We start from the raw sequence: 16828 nt of genomic DNA, 5'->3' as shown, positions 1-16828 counted from the left end.
CACCCACGTCGTCCCTAGCACCTAGTGAAGCCATCTGTCCCGTTCAATTGACCTATTGTGCCGTGAGTAGGCCGAATTCCTCGCCGCCGACGAGCATCTCTGCCTATCCCTGACGGCAACCAGCACATCGCTGTGATCCCCGACGGCCGACTCCGACCATCCCTGACGGCAACCAGCACATCGCTGTGATCCCCGAGACCTCCCCTACGTCCTCGACCACCTCACTGGAGCAACCTCACCTCCGGTAAGCCCCTCGGCCCGTTTCTCCACCGCGGGTACTGTTTAATTGGGGATAGGACTGCAGGTTCGATTTCCAGAAACCCTAGTGGGTTTTCTGCAGAGCCGTAGACTCAAATGAATACTGCCCCGGGTACTTGTCTATAATTCTTTTAAGAACTTTCGCCAGGGACGCCAGCGCAAAACTGTTTTTCTTTAAACCATTTCGAATTAATCTTTTATTATTCAGCAGAAGACATAGGAAATTCATAACTTGAGAAATACTTAACCAAAATTTGTCAAACCAATTTTGCTGAATTCTAAATATTATGGTCTATCAATTAAAAATACTAAACCTCATGCTTTCTGTTTTAATTTTTAGAGTTTGGAATTAAATATAGAAACTGACCAAACCCTATTTAATTAAAGAAAATTTTTATACTTCTGTGCTAGGCTTGAGAAAATTTGTAGATGTTCAAACCTTAATTAAACACTGTTTAAAAATAGTGGGAACCCCAGTATTGAAAATTTAAGTAGGGATATCTATTAAAAGCCATTTTGCCTAAAACTTAGAAAAATCAGAAAGGCATTAAAAGATAATGAACAGTAAGTGCAATTATTTTTCCTAGCCTACTTAAGTAACAGAGAACCTAGGAAAAATAAAAAGACCATTAGTCCAGAATAGAATTTAAGTGAAATGTTTTATTTAGCATTATTCCAACTAGAAAACAATTATTGGAATTATAAAAACAGACCCAAACTTGTTAATAAAAATCCAGTGGACTTGTGACCACCAAAACCCCACTGCAAAAATAATAAACACCCCAGCCCATCAGTTTAAGTAGGGTAAATAAATAAAACTTGATATTAGGTCCTATTCCAAATAAATCATGAGTAACCCTAAAGTAATGCAATTCTGGGCAAACAAAATTTTGCTAGATCAATAATGAGATAGGCCACCAGAGAAAAATGCAAATCCATTTGAAAGATGTAGAATAATAACCATTGCCAACACTTCATGAAAAAGGCCATTTAGTCCAAATAATTCCTACCACCTCTCCCTTAAACAAAAAGATGCCAAACTTCAGAATGATTGCTCTTGCACAAAATAGAAGCTAGGAAAAATCAGAAATTTGTTGTTTGATATTTTTCAAATATAGTGGTAGTAGAGAGCACCCCTTTGGCTAGAAACTTTGGAAAATCATAATAAAATGACTAGTAAGTATTAATGACTAGAGATTTATGCAAAGTCAAGATATAACATCTAGATGCCAGCAAAAATCTCTACTAATAATTAAGATCGCTTTGTAGACCGCCCCCGCCCCCTAAAACCCCACGCCCACCTCCGCCCACCTGCGCACGCCGGAAACCTCGCCACCAAATCCGCCCACCACCACCCACCTCCGCTCGCCTGCGCACGTCGGAAACCTCGCCACCAAATCCGCCTACATCCGCCCAACTCCGTTCGCCTGCTCCCACGCTGCAATCCCACCACGTCCGCTGCGAAATCTGCGAGCCGCCCTACCACCATCCCCACGCCGCAAGCCCGATGAGACCGCCGCGAAAGCCGCTCGCACGCCACAATCCCACACGCCCCACACGCCTATGCATCCGTCGCGACCTCCGCGAACCGCCCGCGCCGACCATTGCCGCACGCCATGGTCGATCCATGGAACCCCGCACGCCTCAAACCAAGTCGCGACCCATGGCGAACCGCCCTAACGCCCGCCCTCACGCCAGCACGCGGCAATCCCGCAAATCCTGTCGTGGCCACTGCAGCCACCTCAAATCCGTTGCGCGTCGATTGCGGCGGGACAAAATCCCTAATCCTACTCACTGCGCCTTCCATTGATCATATCCCCGCATGCCAACATCCTCTTTCCCCTACATTCCCACGCCCCCGTCCCTGGAGGATCCAAAGGAAAAGGAGCTTGCCCCTCTGTCTGAGAGGAAGGAATTCTAATATTGCTTCGGTCGCGGGTGCCTCGACCAAGGTATACCATGCGTTCTCCTTCCAGATTTGTTAATTCGTGTCCCTAGAGCAGATAAATTCATGTCAAAATTACAATGGGGACGGGACCTTCTTTTCTAGGGGAAGTTCCTTTAGAATTTAAATACCCAAGGTTCTAAGGTCTCTGCAAGGACAAGGATGTTCTTGTACAAGAGCAGGTCATGCGGCTTGAGAGGGATGTAGTGCTATGTATTTTGGACAACTATAGGAACTTTACTGTTAATTCGTTAATAGATGATGCCAAAAGCTGCATTACATGCTTCTAAGATTTTCAGACAGAACTCCCAGATAAACAATGATTAGTTCTATGTTACCTGTGGCAGCTGTTACTTGGGATTTGATAAAATGCCCTTTGTCCCTAAACCATTCGGCAATAAATGGAACACCCAAAAACTTCAGTTAACAGAGCACAACTTCTTACCTGGAAAAGAACAGATGAGAAGAATAGCCTAAAGTGCACAAAGAGTGCATACTGATAACACTAAACAACAGGTTTGGCAAAAAAATCCCATAGGATTATGACACTGTCATAACTTCAGGGACAAAGGAGAATGGCATATCTGCCAGCTGTAATATTATGTTTTTACATCAGATAAGAGGTCGGTTTCAAACTTTGTTTTTAGTTCTTAGTTAAGAGGGCATTAAGAAACTCGAATGTGCTTCTTGTGCTTGTATTTTCTGGCATTTAGGCGAAGAAACTCAATAAGTGGTTGTAAAAAAATAGATATCCAGTTATGTTTCAACGTTCAACTAAAGTTAATAGTTTTAAGAGTGACATCAAATGCAGTAATACTTGTCAAGATATTTAACTATATATTGAACCATATAATAAATAAAAGAGACAAGAAAAACTTATTCCATACCATATGCCAACTAAGAACACAGACAGCATAGAATCAAAAGAAAAAAAAAACATATTTAGCATCGAGGGACAGAAGGGCTGATTAGTAATGGCTAAAACCTACATTTCTAAGTTTGGACACCTCTCCTTCAGCATGCTGGATGATATTAACCAACTATCTGGAATTTTATAGAACAATCCTGCTAAAGGAACATACCTGCATTCTCTCTTGCAGCTTTCTTGCATCAATCTGCTCATCTTCACCAAAATTATCAAGTGAAGCCATTGATGCCATTGCCAGTTGACCAATATATTCCTCAAAAAGCTCACTACCAAACAGAATTCTCTTGCAGCTTTCTTGCATCAATCTGCTCATCTTCACAAAAATTATCAACTGAAGCCATTGATGCCATTGCCAGTTGACTAATATATTCCTCAAAAAGCTCACTACCAAACAGAATTGCAAAAATTGTTGCAGGATCAATTATCCCCTCCCTGTCGAACGTTGAAACCATGTGAGTAAGTATTTTGCTCTCTTATAAGATTATTTGCAGCATGATTGAAATCATCAGTTAATCCAACAAAATACCATCTTCAGCAGGGGATAAAATTTTCTCTAAAGTTCCAAATACAATATACATGATGGTTAATCATGAATCCTGACTCTCTGAGCTTAACACCCTCCCTTTTGGTACAACCTCTGTTTCCTACTAATAAGATGCAGCAGAATCATGACACTTGGTAGCACTTCAAGTTTTATTTTCCTGCTGAGAGCAGCAGCAGTGCCAAAAAAAAGGCACTGGACTGGTTTGAAACAGTTTGATTCACATAGAAATAGGAAACTTTCCCATGTTCCAACAAGCCCTGGTTCCATTGAAAAGCGGCAGCAAGTAATTTATTTGATCCTGAACGTACGTTGAGATGCCGTCTTTCCCATGCGAGTCATAAGCTTGGCGCTGTGTAGGGTCACTGAGAACTTGGTATGCTTCTCCTAGAATGGACAAAACAGGCATTCAACGAAGCATCAAGCAGTCTGCATAAAACAATATCAGTACAATTATCAAAACAATAGTTTTTCATTTTGCATCAAGGGAGGCATCACTCACTCAAACAATAGCTGATAACAGTCCTCGAATAATGACATCCTTCTTGATACAGCAACCTGATTCTCATAAACAGATATCAGTGCATCAAATACAATTTTATAACCTACACAAATGATAAGCAAGTGAGCATAAACCCAACTCACTTCAACAATCTGTGACCAGCCAGTTGTTGGGGACTTGTTCTCAAATGCTATGAATTAAGAACAAGGCAACACAAAATGTTAAATGTTGATGCCCTTCGTCTAACGAAGCATTATTCCCTTAAGGATTAATGAACTTTGGATGAAGGTTAAAGGAAATACAATTACGAAGGTTAAGTCTTCGTAATAGATTGAATAAAGTTATATAGAATATGAAACGTCAAAGGTAAATAAATTACAAATGAACAACATTACTTTCACATTAAATTGATTATATTTAAGCACTAAATACAATTATACCTTTGCCTTGACAAAGATTGATTCCTGAATGATGCAATTGCAATTACAGGAATGCGTGAACAGTAAAGGAATATTGTTCACTATTTATAGGCACAGGACACAGCCTATAAGGAATTACAATTATGCCCCTTATAAAAGTTTACAACAATGACTCAGACCCTTATGGACTAAACTGTCATTCTATCTTTAAGTCAGTTCGACCCTTCATCTTCGGATACGTTATAACACCGAAGCTTCTTGAGTGGTAGCTTCGGTCATCATGTATAAGCAACTTTAGCCGAAGCTGTTTCCTCCTGCAGGACCTTCTGCGACGAAGCATGGTCCCAACAGTAGCCCCTTCGCGGTGCTAGATCGTTTTTCGTAACGAGCTTGATCCGTGAAAAAAGTCTCTTAGGCTTCGGGAAGCCGAAGGTCCGAAAAACACCTTCCCTAAGCTCGTTGTCGAGAAACGATTTAGTTTCCGAGCGCGTAGCGGTCCCACCTTGCAGCGGGTGCTAGCAGCTGTTCACCTGGTGTAAAAATCCTGGCGATTCACCTTCTTACCTGCATCACTATATAAACAGACGGATAGGTGTGAAGTTACCACAGCATTCATTGCTATTTGCACTGTTTTGCTGCCAAAATTTTTAACCATAGCCGAAGCTTGACTCTCGTAATCAAACGAAGCTCCAATTTGAAGCCTACTTCGTCAGAAGAAAAAGCTTCGGAAGAAAAAGTACTCAGTTCCCAAAAAATTCAGAATTAAATGGCCAGAGTGCGTTCTACCGCTAGGGTTGAGCGTGAGGGAGGCGAAGCTGAAGGATCGGAGACTGTTCCCATCTCCGAAGCGATGCAACGATCCGGACTGGTAACCTCGGAAGGAATCCGTACCGCTGAGACAGAGCAGACTGTCCCCATCTCCGAAGTTGCTGCCGACGCGGAGGAAGGAAATATTGAGGAAACTGATTCCGAAGATGATTATCATATTGCCATGCCAAGTAAGCCCAGCCACTTGGACTTCGGAAAGTCAACTGTCTCTAAGGCTGATCTCTCCAAAATGGTGAAGTCGGGTTATTTCAGTGAGAGTGAGAAGAAGCTACTTCGCTTCGGGGGGGAAGAAACTACCCCGAAGCCAGAGAAGGATGAAATAGTCATTTTCAAGAGCTTTCTAAAGGCTGGGTTGAGATTCCCCCTTCATAGGATTATTGCAGATGTATTGAAGAAGTTTGGGATCTACTTTCATCAGCTGACTCCTAACACTATCGTTAGGCTTAGTGTTTATATCTGGGCGCTCCGAAGCCAGGCGGTGGAGCCGTTCGCCGACAGCTTTTGTCGAGTTCATGAGCTGCATTACCAGACGAAGGCTAGAAAAGATGGATTGCATGATAACTTTGGTTGCTATAATTTTGCCTATCGGAAAACCACAAAGTTTCCTGTAATCAGCTACCGAAGCAAATGGCCGGCAGGCTGGAAGTCAGAATGGTTTTATGTGAAAGTTGACGAAGACAAAGAGAAGCTGGTACAAAGCCCTCTTGAATTGATCTTCGGAGAAACAAGACCGCGATGCCAAATGTCATTAGAAGGTCCCACTTGGGCTGCACTGGCTGAGTTTAAAATTGTTTCAGAACATATCAGCACTAGGGACCTGGTTCAAGAGTTTTTGGCCTTCACGGTTTTTCCTACTTTAAAAGAATGGGAAATGCCGAAGCTAGAGGGGGAGAAGAAAGAAGGGGAACTTGTGCGGTTACCTTACTATTACAAGTTTAAGAAATACTTTAAAACACCTTGCCAAGAGTGGCTGGAAACAATTGAAATAATGTGCAATAAAATACTCGGTAATTACTCCAAAAAAGAAGATCAGTTGATGACTGCGGCCTTCGGTACCCGTCCGAAGCGAAGACTGAATCGAGTGCTGGACGCCTTGGGTTTTGAATACCCTGACTACGAACAGCTGAATAAAATTGTCGAAGGCCGGAAAAGGAGAAGGGTAGCCGAAGCTTTAAATGAAGATGAGAAAGAACCACCAAAAGAGAAGAATATTCTGAAGAAGAGAAAAGTATCATCTCCGAAGCGAAAAGTATCTGACGAAGAAGAGACTCCTGCATCACACTCTGCCACTGACGTGGAAGAGATTTTGAAGGTAATGACTGAATCCCTGCCTGTGAAGCTAAGTCCATTAGGGCCTCAACTGACAAAGTTTTTTCAGAAGGAAAAGGAGCCCGAAAAAACGAAGAAAACAACTAAAACAAAGAGACAAAGAATCATCGCAGTGACTGAAGTCATTGACAAGACACCACCGAGAGCTTCAGCTCGGAAGACACCAGCGGCTGAGGAAACATCAAATGTTGAAGTCGCACCTTCGGAAATCATGGCTACCGAAGCTACCTCAGCCGAAGATTTGAACTTGGAAACCACAATCGAGCATATCGACAAAATACTGCTAGACATGGCCACAGAAGAAACTACTACTACCGCTGAAGAGACCATGGCCGCAGTGTCTGGGAAAGGAAAAGAAATAGCTGACGATACTTCGGAGGACGAAACCTTCATGTTTCAAAATTTAGTTGGACAAGAATTGTCAAAAACCGAAATAGAAGAGCTTAAAGAATATGCCAAATCTTGCGGATATAAACCAGGAGCACTCCTCTTCGGAGGTATTGACGATGAAAAATTAGGCTGTATCCGGGATCAAACTGGAGCTAAGATTATCGGCACTCTATCAAAGAGTATTGGTTTTCCGAAGCTGGAAACGGATATCAGCCGCTACCGACGACAACATATCGTTGGTAGTTTATTTTATTCCAATTTCAAGGTGAACTACTTTTCCCTTGACTTTTATTGTTTTAATAATGAAGACATTTCTAACGAAGGTTGTTTATGCGCAGAGTATGCTGTTGAGTAAGGCTTTGAAAATGCAGCAGGATCTGGAAGACAAAAAACACGAAGTTATAATTGGAAATTTAGAGAGCAAAATAACAGAGCAATCAGCTACTATTGAAAAGAAAAACTTCGAGCTTCAGACAACTGAAGGCTTATTGGCAGAAGCCGAAGCTAAAATAGCAGAATTGAATTTGAAGCTCCTCTGCCAATCTGAACAGTTTGAACAAGAAAAGCAAGAACTTAATGCGAAACTTGAAGCCGAAGTCCAACAAAATTCAAATTTGAAAAAATTATTGGCAAGCCTTCAAGACAAATGTTTGGAGTTTAGCAATAAATGTATTCAACGACTGAGAAAGATATTCCACTCAGTTGGGGCTAGCAGTGAGAAATTCACCCCGTCAACTGAAGATTTACAAAAGACCTTCGAACATATTGAGGGTGAAATTGATGAGCTTGACGAAGTTATAGCCGGGCACGGTGACTTCTGTGCCTGGGTAGCTTCTCGGGGCACTGCGGCTTTTCTGAAAGCTGGCTGCGACCATGGAAAAATTGTTAATAGGCCCAATTTCACCCTATCACCATCAATTTTAGATGACATTCCTGACCTCGCCCGAAGCATTTCTAATAGATTTGTAAAGATGATATGGACAAAAGGCGGGCGAGAAAAGGCTAGAGACGAAGCTCGGAGTCATCTTGAACCAGTAAGAAATCATACCTTGTGTTTACCTTTTCCTTCAAACTTGGTTTTGACTCACAACAACTTAATTCATGTAGGGTGACGAAGCCGAGACCGATGCTTAAAGAGTATGACGCCGAAGCTGAGGCCCCATGAAGATCAGTAGGAGTAGACTGCAGAAAAACTCAAGAAACTTTTGAAATAACTTTTGTAAATATGGCTAAACTGTTTTAAATGAATTTTGCTCATACCTTGTAATATGCTCTTACCCTTCCATTAATGTATAAGGTGCTTCGATGTGGACGAAATTATCTTTTTGAGCCTAAGGCGAAAAAAACACCTTCCCTTCTTTTCGTACACAGCGAAGCATAAAGCAGCTTTTCCTTTCTGCCGAAGCTCTCCTTTTCGTATACGACGAAGTACAAAAGACAGTTTTTTTTTCTTTTTTCCGAAGCAACCACTTATGCTATGATGATGACTATCCTACATATGCCTGGATGAATGTTTATGAATGCAAATGTTATGATGTAATGTGGTGTGCAAATGAATGTCCAAACACATATCCAAAGCCGTAATCACAACCGTTATTTCCTTAGAAACAACCACATATCAGCGTTGATTTTTCGCTGTAAGCCTCCCTTAGGAGCTTCTTCGCCTTTTACTTTCGGCGGTATCAGCGTTGACTTTTCGCTGTAAGCCTCCCTTAGGATCTTCTTCGCCTTTTACTTTCGGCGGTATCAGCGTTGACTTTTCGCTGTAAACCTCCCTTAGGAGCTTCTTCGCCTTTTACTTTCGGCGGTATCAGCGTTGACTTTTCGCTGTAAGCTCTGCATTCCCTTTGGAACGACTTTTGAGCAGAAAACTTACACTACGCCCTCTTTGGAGCGACTTCTTTAGTAGCTTCGTCGTGCTCCGCATCCCTTTAGGGACGGCTTTCGAGCTTCTTCCCTGTTTCTTTTTTTTCTTTTCGGCACTCGATGGTGCGTTCTCAGTTTTTACATTTACATCTCTGGGGGATTTTGCTCTTATAGAACTGAAATAAAAAAGAAATTACATGTGATGGCCCCATTAAAAACCTTTCTCCCCCTTCAGAAAGGAAAAGGGTGCCATAAAAGAAAAATAAAAAATATATAAAAAATTACATCAAGTTATACATAATATCGCCGAAGCTCATCCGCATTCCAAGATCTAGGAATGTCGTTGCCGTCCATATCCTTCAATCTGTATGAACCGGGTCTTGACGAAGATACTACCAAAAAAGGTCCCTCCCATTTCAACTGCAACTTGCCCACTGTATCTGGGTTAGCCACTCTCCGAAGCACCAAATGTCCTGGCTCAATATTCTTTAGCCGAACCTTTCTATCACGCCATTTGATTGTTTCGGCTTGATATTTATTGATGTTCTCCACAGCTTGAAGCCTGATCCCTTCTATAGCATCTTTTTCCACAGAATGATCAGCTTCGGAATCTGATTCTGTCGAAGCTACTACTCTTATTGATCCGGTTTTAGCTTCCTCCGGAGTTATTGCTTCGTCACCAAACAATAATTTGAATGGAGTAAAGCCTGTTGACCTTAATGTTGTTGTATTGTGGCTCCACACCACTTTGATTAATTGATCTGGCCATTTTCCCCTGGGTTGATTGAAGATTAACTTCATTATTCCTGTCATTATGATGCCATTAGCTCTTTCAACAAGTCCATTTGACTCCGGATGTCTAACTGATGCAAAATGGATCTTCGTGCCAATTTGATCACAAAATTGTCTGAAATCTTCGGAGTCGAACTGTGTTCCATTATCTACAGTGATAGCCTTTGGTACTCCGAAACAACAAACAATATTCTGCCAGAAAAACTTTTGAATAGTGGCCGAAGTTATTGTGGCTAAAGGCTTTGCCTCAATCCATTTAGAAAAATATTCCACGGCCACTACAACATATCTTAAGTTTCCTTGGGCCGGTGGTAACGGACCTAACAAATCAAGGCCCCACCTTTGCAATGGCCAGATGGGTTGTATCAGCTGAGTTAGAGACGAAGGTTGTTTTTGATCTCTTGCACATTTCTGACAACCTTCGCACTTTTGAACTAATTCCGCTGCATCCGAAGCTGCCTTCGGCCAATAAAACCCTTGACGAAAAACTTTTCCAAGTAACGGCCTAGATCCAATGTGAGATCCACACAGGCCTGCATGTATTTCTTTCATCAATTCTATGCCTTCGGCTCTGGACAAACACTTGAGTAATGGAGCACAAACTCCATGCTTGTACAACTCCCCTTTTATTATGACATATGGACGAGCTCTTGCCTCTATCCTCCTGTTATAAGTTTCGTCATCTGAAAGGAAGTTACCCTGAAGGTAAGAGATGATCTCAGTTCTCCAGTCTTCACTATAAACAGGAGATATATTGAGGACTGCTCTTTCAAGAAGCTCCACTGAAGGTGCTTTTATTGTTTCGAAGAACACATCCGAAGGTAAGGGCAGCCCCTGTGCCGCTGACTTAGCTAGCAAATCAGCATGCTCATTTTCTCCTCGAGGAATATTTTTGACAGAAAATCCTTGGAAAGAAGCTTCAATCCTCCGGACCGTGTCTAGATATTTTTCGAGCTTCGGATCTTTAGCCTTACAACTCTTGTCAATATGACCGGAAACAACCTAGGAATCAGTTTTAAGAATGGCCCTTCTGATTCCCATTGCTTTTAACTTCCGAAGACCCAAAAGCAGGGCTTCATACTCAGTAATATTGTTTGTACAACTAAAATCGAGTCTTGCCGCATAACAAGTTTTAACTTTGGATGGTGAGACCAACACAGCAGCTGCTCCTGCTCCGAAGGTTCCCCACGACCCATCGCAAAACACTGTCCATACTTCGGCATCTTTATTTGTTTCTTCATCCTGAGCCCCTGGCGTCCAGTCGGCAATGAAATCTGCCAGCGCTTGAGACTGGATCGAAGATCTATGCACATAATCAATGCAAAATTCATTGAGCTCTGCGGCCCATTTTCCAATCCGTCCAATAGCTTCTCTATTTCTCATAATATCCTTCAACGGTTGCGAAGAAGGAACAACAATATTGTATGCTTGAAAGTAATGCCGAAGCTTCCTAGATGCCATCAAAACAGCATATAACACCTTCTCCAATTCTGTATAGTTTTTCTTTGATACACTAAGAACCTCAGATACAAAATATACTGGGACCTGCTTCTTGACTTGGCCATCAAGCTTCTCCTGGACAAGTGCTGCACTTACCGCTGAGTGCGAACCTGCCACATATAATAACAAAGGAGCCCCTGGTGTTGGTGGAGTTAATGTTGTTAGATCCATCAAATATTGTTTCAGTTCCTCGAAAGCTTTTTGTTGGCTTGGTCCCCGTTGAAAGACTTCGACTGATTTCAGCACTTCGAAGAATGGTAAGTTTCTCTCTGCTGATCTGGATATGAATCTATTGAGAGATGCCAGCCTCCCCGTCAATCTTTGGGCCCCCTTTTTTGTATTTGGTGGCTCCATTCGAAGTATAACTTCAATTTTACTTGGATTAGCTCCAATTCCCTTTGTTGAAACCAAGCATCCAAGAAATTTCCCCTTCTTTACTCCGAAGACACATTTTTCTGGATTCAGCTTTAGACCAGCTTGTCTAAAACTGGCGAAGGTCTCCTGCAAATCAGCAATGTGATTTTCTTGTTTCGTGCTTTTTACAATGATATCATCAACATAAGTTAGCACATTTCTGCCTATCTGAGACTGAAGAACCTTCGAAGTCATTCTGCTGAAACTTCCTCCAGCATTCTTGAGCCCCTCAGGCATCCGAAGGTAACAATATGTTCCACTAGGGGTTATGAAACTGGTCTTCGGCTCATCCACCTTCTTCATCCAAATTTGATGATAGCCTGAATAACAATCTAAAAGACTAATAAGCTCTAACGAAGTTGCTGCATCGACTAAGGAGTCTATCCTTGGCAATGGGAATTCGTCCTTCGGACAGGCCTTGTTGAGATCCGTAAAATCGATACACATTCGCCATTTGCCATTGGCCTTTTTTACCATAACAGAGTTAGCTAGCCATTCTGGGTACTTTACTTCTCTGATAACTCCTGCACTGAGGAGTCTTTTGACTTCATTCCGAGCTCCTTCGGCCTTGTCATCAGACATTTTCTGAAGCCTCTGCTTTCTGGGTCTGAAGGATGGGTCAACATTGAGCGAGTGTTCAATAACATCCCTGTTAACTCCGCAAAGATCATTAGCTGACCATGCAAAAACATCTTTGTTGTTGAACAAAAACCTTATCAAGGTTTTCTCCTGCTCTTCGGATAATTGGGAGCCCAACAGCACCTTCTGCTCTGCTATGTCCTCACATAAGAGCATGGGCTTCGGCTGATCTGCCGAAGCTGCTTTCTCTCTTCTGAATTTGTACTGTTCACAAGCTTCAGCTCCATCTATATTATGGATTGCTTTTGAGTCAGTCCAGTTTCCTTCGGCCCATCTGGCAGCTTCCTGACTTCCATGAATAGCAATGGGTCCTTGATCCGAAGGTATCTTCATGCAAAGATAAGCAGGATGAAGAATTGCTTCGAAAGCATTGAGGGTGCCACGACCAATAATTGCATTGTAAGGGTATTCCATGTCAACAATGTCAAACACAACTTGCTCAGTCCTGGTGTTGTTGATGAATCCGAAGGTCACTGGCATGGTGATCTTGCCCAGTGCTACAATCTGTCTTCCTCCGAAGCCACAGAGAGGGTGTGTAGCATCATGGATCTTATCTTCTGGCTCTTGCATTTGTCTGAAGGCCTTAGCAAATATAATATCAGCTGCACTGCCTGTGTCAACCAAAACATTGTGGACCAGAAACCCTTTGATAACGCAAGAAATAACCATAGCATCGTTGTGTGGAAAATCCTTGAGTTGAAGATCCTCTTGGGAGAAGGTGATTGGAATGTGGGACCATCTTGACTTGATGAAGGGTCCCTGCACTCCAACATGTTGTACCCTTCTCTGCGCTTCTTTCTTCTGCTTTTTGTTGGCTGGCTCTGAGCATGAACCACCTGTTATCGGGAGCACTAGCTTCGGGGCCGAAGCAGCTCCAGCTTGATCGCTAATCGAAGCCATCAGCTCAAAAAGTGGAAGTGAGTTGACCGGAGGTGGGCGCCAATGTTGGGGACTTGTTCTCAAATGCTATGAATTAAGAACAAGGCAACACAAAGTGTTAAATGTTGATGCCCTTCGTCCAACGAAGCATTATTCCCTTAAGGATTAATGAACTTTGGACGAAGGTTAAAGGAAATACAATTACGAAGGTTAAGTCTTCGTAATAGATTGAATAAAGTTATATAGAATATGAAACGTCAAAGGTAAATAAATTACAAATGAACAACATTACTTTCACATTAAATTGATTATATTTAAGCACTGAATACAATTATACCTTTGCCTTGACAAAGATTGATTCCCGAATGATGCAATTGCAATTACAGGAATGCGTGAACAGTAAAGGAATACTGTTCACTATTTATAGGCATAGGACACAGCCTGTAAGGAATTACAATTATGCCCCTTATAAAAGTTTACAACAATGACTCAGACCCTTATGGACTAAACTGTCATTCTATCTTTAAGTCGGTTCGACCCTTCATCTTCGGATACGTTATAACACCGAAGCTTCTTGAGTGGTAGCTTCGGTCATCATGTATAAGCAACTTTAGCCGAAGCTGTTTCCTCCTGCAGGACCTTCGGCGACGAAGCATGGTCCCAACACCAGTCAACATGTGAAGTTGGGCAGCCTGCTCTTCAAGATTTTTGTTATATCGCCACGCCCATTTGAGGAAACAATGAACTGATTCTTTTAGTCCAGCTTTCTCAGGCTCGGTTAATTGTGAGTTCAATTCTTGTGAAATCTGAGTAACAAAAAGAATTCATTAAACATGAGATCAATTTTGGAAAAAATGAATAGAACAAGGACACATAAGAATGAACACAGAACCTGGAGAAGTTTTTCATGGAAAGCATCAAGATCAATCAGTCGGTCACCTCTCTCTGAATAATAATATACACCACCATTTTCAAAATTGGCAGAGTTCCTTAGGATCTCTTCAATCTGTGTACCAAGATGTAGTGAGAACTAAAAAATCTATGGAACTGGAAGTTGAAAGGCCATACCTTCGATTCGATTCCCAAGCTGGAAAGCAGCTGTGGATACTTCGTTGAAGTATCAAAACATCTAAACTGTAGAACCTCAAGCAAGTCCAAAACCTAAGTGCAACGTTTCAAGTGATATAAGGATCTTGATAATGGCTATGTAGATCAAATATCATACTTGGCTAGCAAATAAATAAGAACCAAAGTAGCTTAAACAATATTTGGAAACTTTGTATCAAAAGGAAAAAAGTAAACTGCATGAAGAGTAACACTGCTCCTTGTCATGATGGATTTACAGTGAAGTTTTTTAAGTCGTTGTGGTATATGATAGGTGGTGACATAAAGGAAACGTTAGATGAGTTTTTTAACCTGACTGCAGTCCAACACTGATTTAGAGCATCTAACCAAATGAAAATGCTTGCATTGGAGGTGCAGCCCAAAACTTCGAGATTTCTTTCCATATTTCTGTCCAGATTTCAGAGAACATGTACAATCTTTCTCTGAGACAGTTAATCGTGGATTACAATAGCTGGGTGTGCGAACCCATTTTCTATGCGCGATTCGATTTGCTATTTGCTTATGCACAAGGGGTGGTGCAATGACTAAGTGCTTTGTTTGCTCTGTTGGATGGTATTGAAGGAAGGAATTGAGAATCGAAGTTTTACACTCATCTCCTTTTGTATATACTTACTACCTTCTATCATTAGTCTGATTAATCTGCATTTGTTCATTGGCTATGATGCAAGCTACACCAAAGTATTGGACTGTCGTTGTCGAGTTATTTTCAATGAATTATTGAAGTGATAAATTTGTGCGGTTTCTGGTACATTTTAGATTGTGTGAATTTGGTAAAGGGAGCCAAGGACAATCATTTGAGGGTTAAGGGACCTGTCAGGATCCCTACAAAGGTTCTCCACGTCACCACTCCCAAGTCCCCAGGCGGTAAAGGTATCAAGCTATTTCCTATCCTCTACTGTTGAAGCTGTTCTCCACATAACTTGCATTTGAGCTATAATCTGAAGCAGAGGTGAAGGCTTTACCAATGTACCTTGTTTTATGTTACCCTATTTTCTGTTAAGTATGTTTGGGTCCTTCCATGGTCCCTTTTCAGCCTTAAGGCAGCCTCCGTATTCAGGACAGGTACAAGTGCCACCAAGGAATTCCGGCAATTCACTGAGCATTTTTTAACAAATTAAATAATAATCATAAGAGATCAATTAAGAAAATATTATGCTATTGTTAATTTTATTTTGGATTCCATTTTTTTCCTTAAACAGATTTTTCTTACTACTATAACATGTAAAACTACTGTATCTATCCTGCACCATGGGAGGTGATTTTTTGTTATTTTTACATTATTATCTACTCCCTGTGTTCCTAATTATTGGTCACTTTGGCTTTTCTATAGTATAATATTCCAAACTTGTGTGTATTTCGGGTATTTATTGGGGTAGTCTAAAGTTTATATGCATACCTCCTGTATATAGAGGTTGATGCTATTTATCTAATGATATTGGTAAGGCTTAGCTAATAGTATGATTTGTGTACGGTGAGTTGTATCCGTTCACAATTCTCTTTCTCATATGCTTCTCTTCCTTCTATTTTGGATCTGCCATTAAGTACAAGAACAAACACCATTTACTGCTCAAATAGAAAACACCATCTAACTATCAAATTTTTGCTTCAATAAAATTCACCTACAACGTATACGTAGATGTTAATTCTAAAAATCCATTAATAACATGATGCGATTTTTTTACATCTTGGAGCAACTCTAGCCCCCCATTTCAGCATAAATCAAATCTTTGCAGTCTGTTAATCTTCAGACTGATAGGCGGCACCTTCCGAGCAATGGCCTTCCATATCATCTGCACGACATCATCGGTCTGAGATGGGTATTGGTACTCAAAGTGCTTTTCCACTTCCTTTAGCCTGTTCCACATGCGTGTCCACTCTTCTCGGCTGATCCCTTTGATCAGGTTCATTAGAAACCCCTTCTTTCTCGTCTTTCAGAAGGTAATACAGTTCTTGCCAGATGAAACCACCCTACAACATTGTGAGGTAAAAATGTGAGCAGAATAGCAAATATATATATATTTGTACTAACTATTAAGACGGTACTGTAGACTGCCCCCGCCAACAACCGTCCGCCCGATCCCGCCATGACCCCCGACCGTCGCCAAATGCAAGGCGCGAACGCCCGACCGCCGCGAATCTCACCTGTCGCGACCGCTCCGCAAACGCCGCGAACAGCCCGCACGTGTGCCGCGGTACGCCCGTCGAGACCTGTCGCGACCTGCTGCAAACCCCGCCCGTCGGGAACCTCCCGCTGCTGCAATTCGCCCGCCCGCCTCTATCCGCCCCGAGCTCAATAGAACCTCGCCTACCGTCGCGAACGCCAGCCGCCGCCGCGAACGCCCGCAAGCCACGATACACCCGCCACAATATTTTTCTGTTCCCTTTTTCGCTGGGAAGAAGGTTATGCAGATAGGGTTGGGGCGTCCGCCTGCTGATGAAGCTAAGACAGGCCTCCACAAACTTTCCAAGGCGA

At 42.0% G+C, this 16828-nt stretch overlaps 1 protein-coding gene across 1 annotated transcript; it reads right to left on the bottom strand.

The window, feature by feature from the left end:
• Window positions 1-4034: 4034 nt before the first annotated feature.
• On the bottom strand, window positions 4035-16220 carry LOC109941381 (nuclear pore complex protein NUP205-like). Its single transcript, XM_020542178.1, has 7 exons — window positions 16119-16220; window positions 14299-14391; window positions 14123-14236; window positions 13898-14036; window positions 4318-4337; window positions 4175-4230; window positions 4035-4101 (listed from the first exon to the last, which is right to left on the bottom strand). Exons 1-7 carry the CDS (start codon window positions 16218-16220, stop codon window positions 4035-4037), a joined length of 591 nt encoding a protein of 196 aa, XP_020397767.1.
• Window positions 16221-16828: the final 608 nt, after the last annotated feature.

Source organism: Zea mays, chromosome 1 (assembly GCF_902167145.1).
Source record: "Zea mays cultivar B73 chromosome 1, Zm-B73-REFERENCE-NAM-5.0, whole genome shotgun sequence".
Classification (NCBI taxonomy): Eukaryota; Viridiplantae; Streptophyta; class Magnoliopsida; order Poales; family Poaceae; genus Zea; species Zea mays.
The sequence above is the reverse complement of the archived record's forward strand: the minus strand, read 5'-3'. Positions and strand labels throughout refer to the sequence as shown.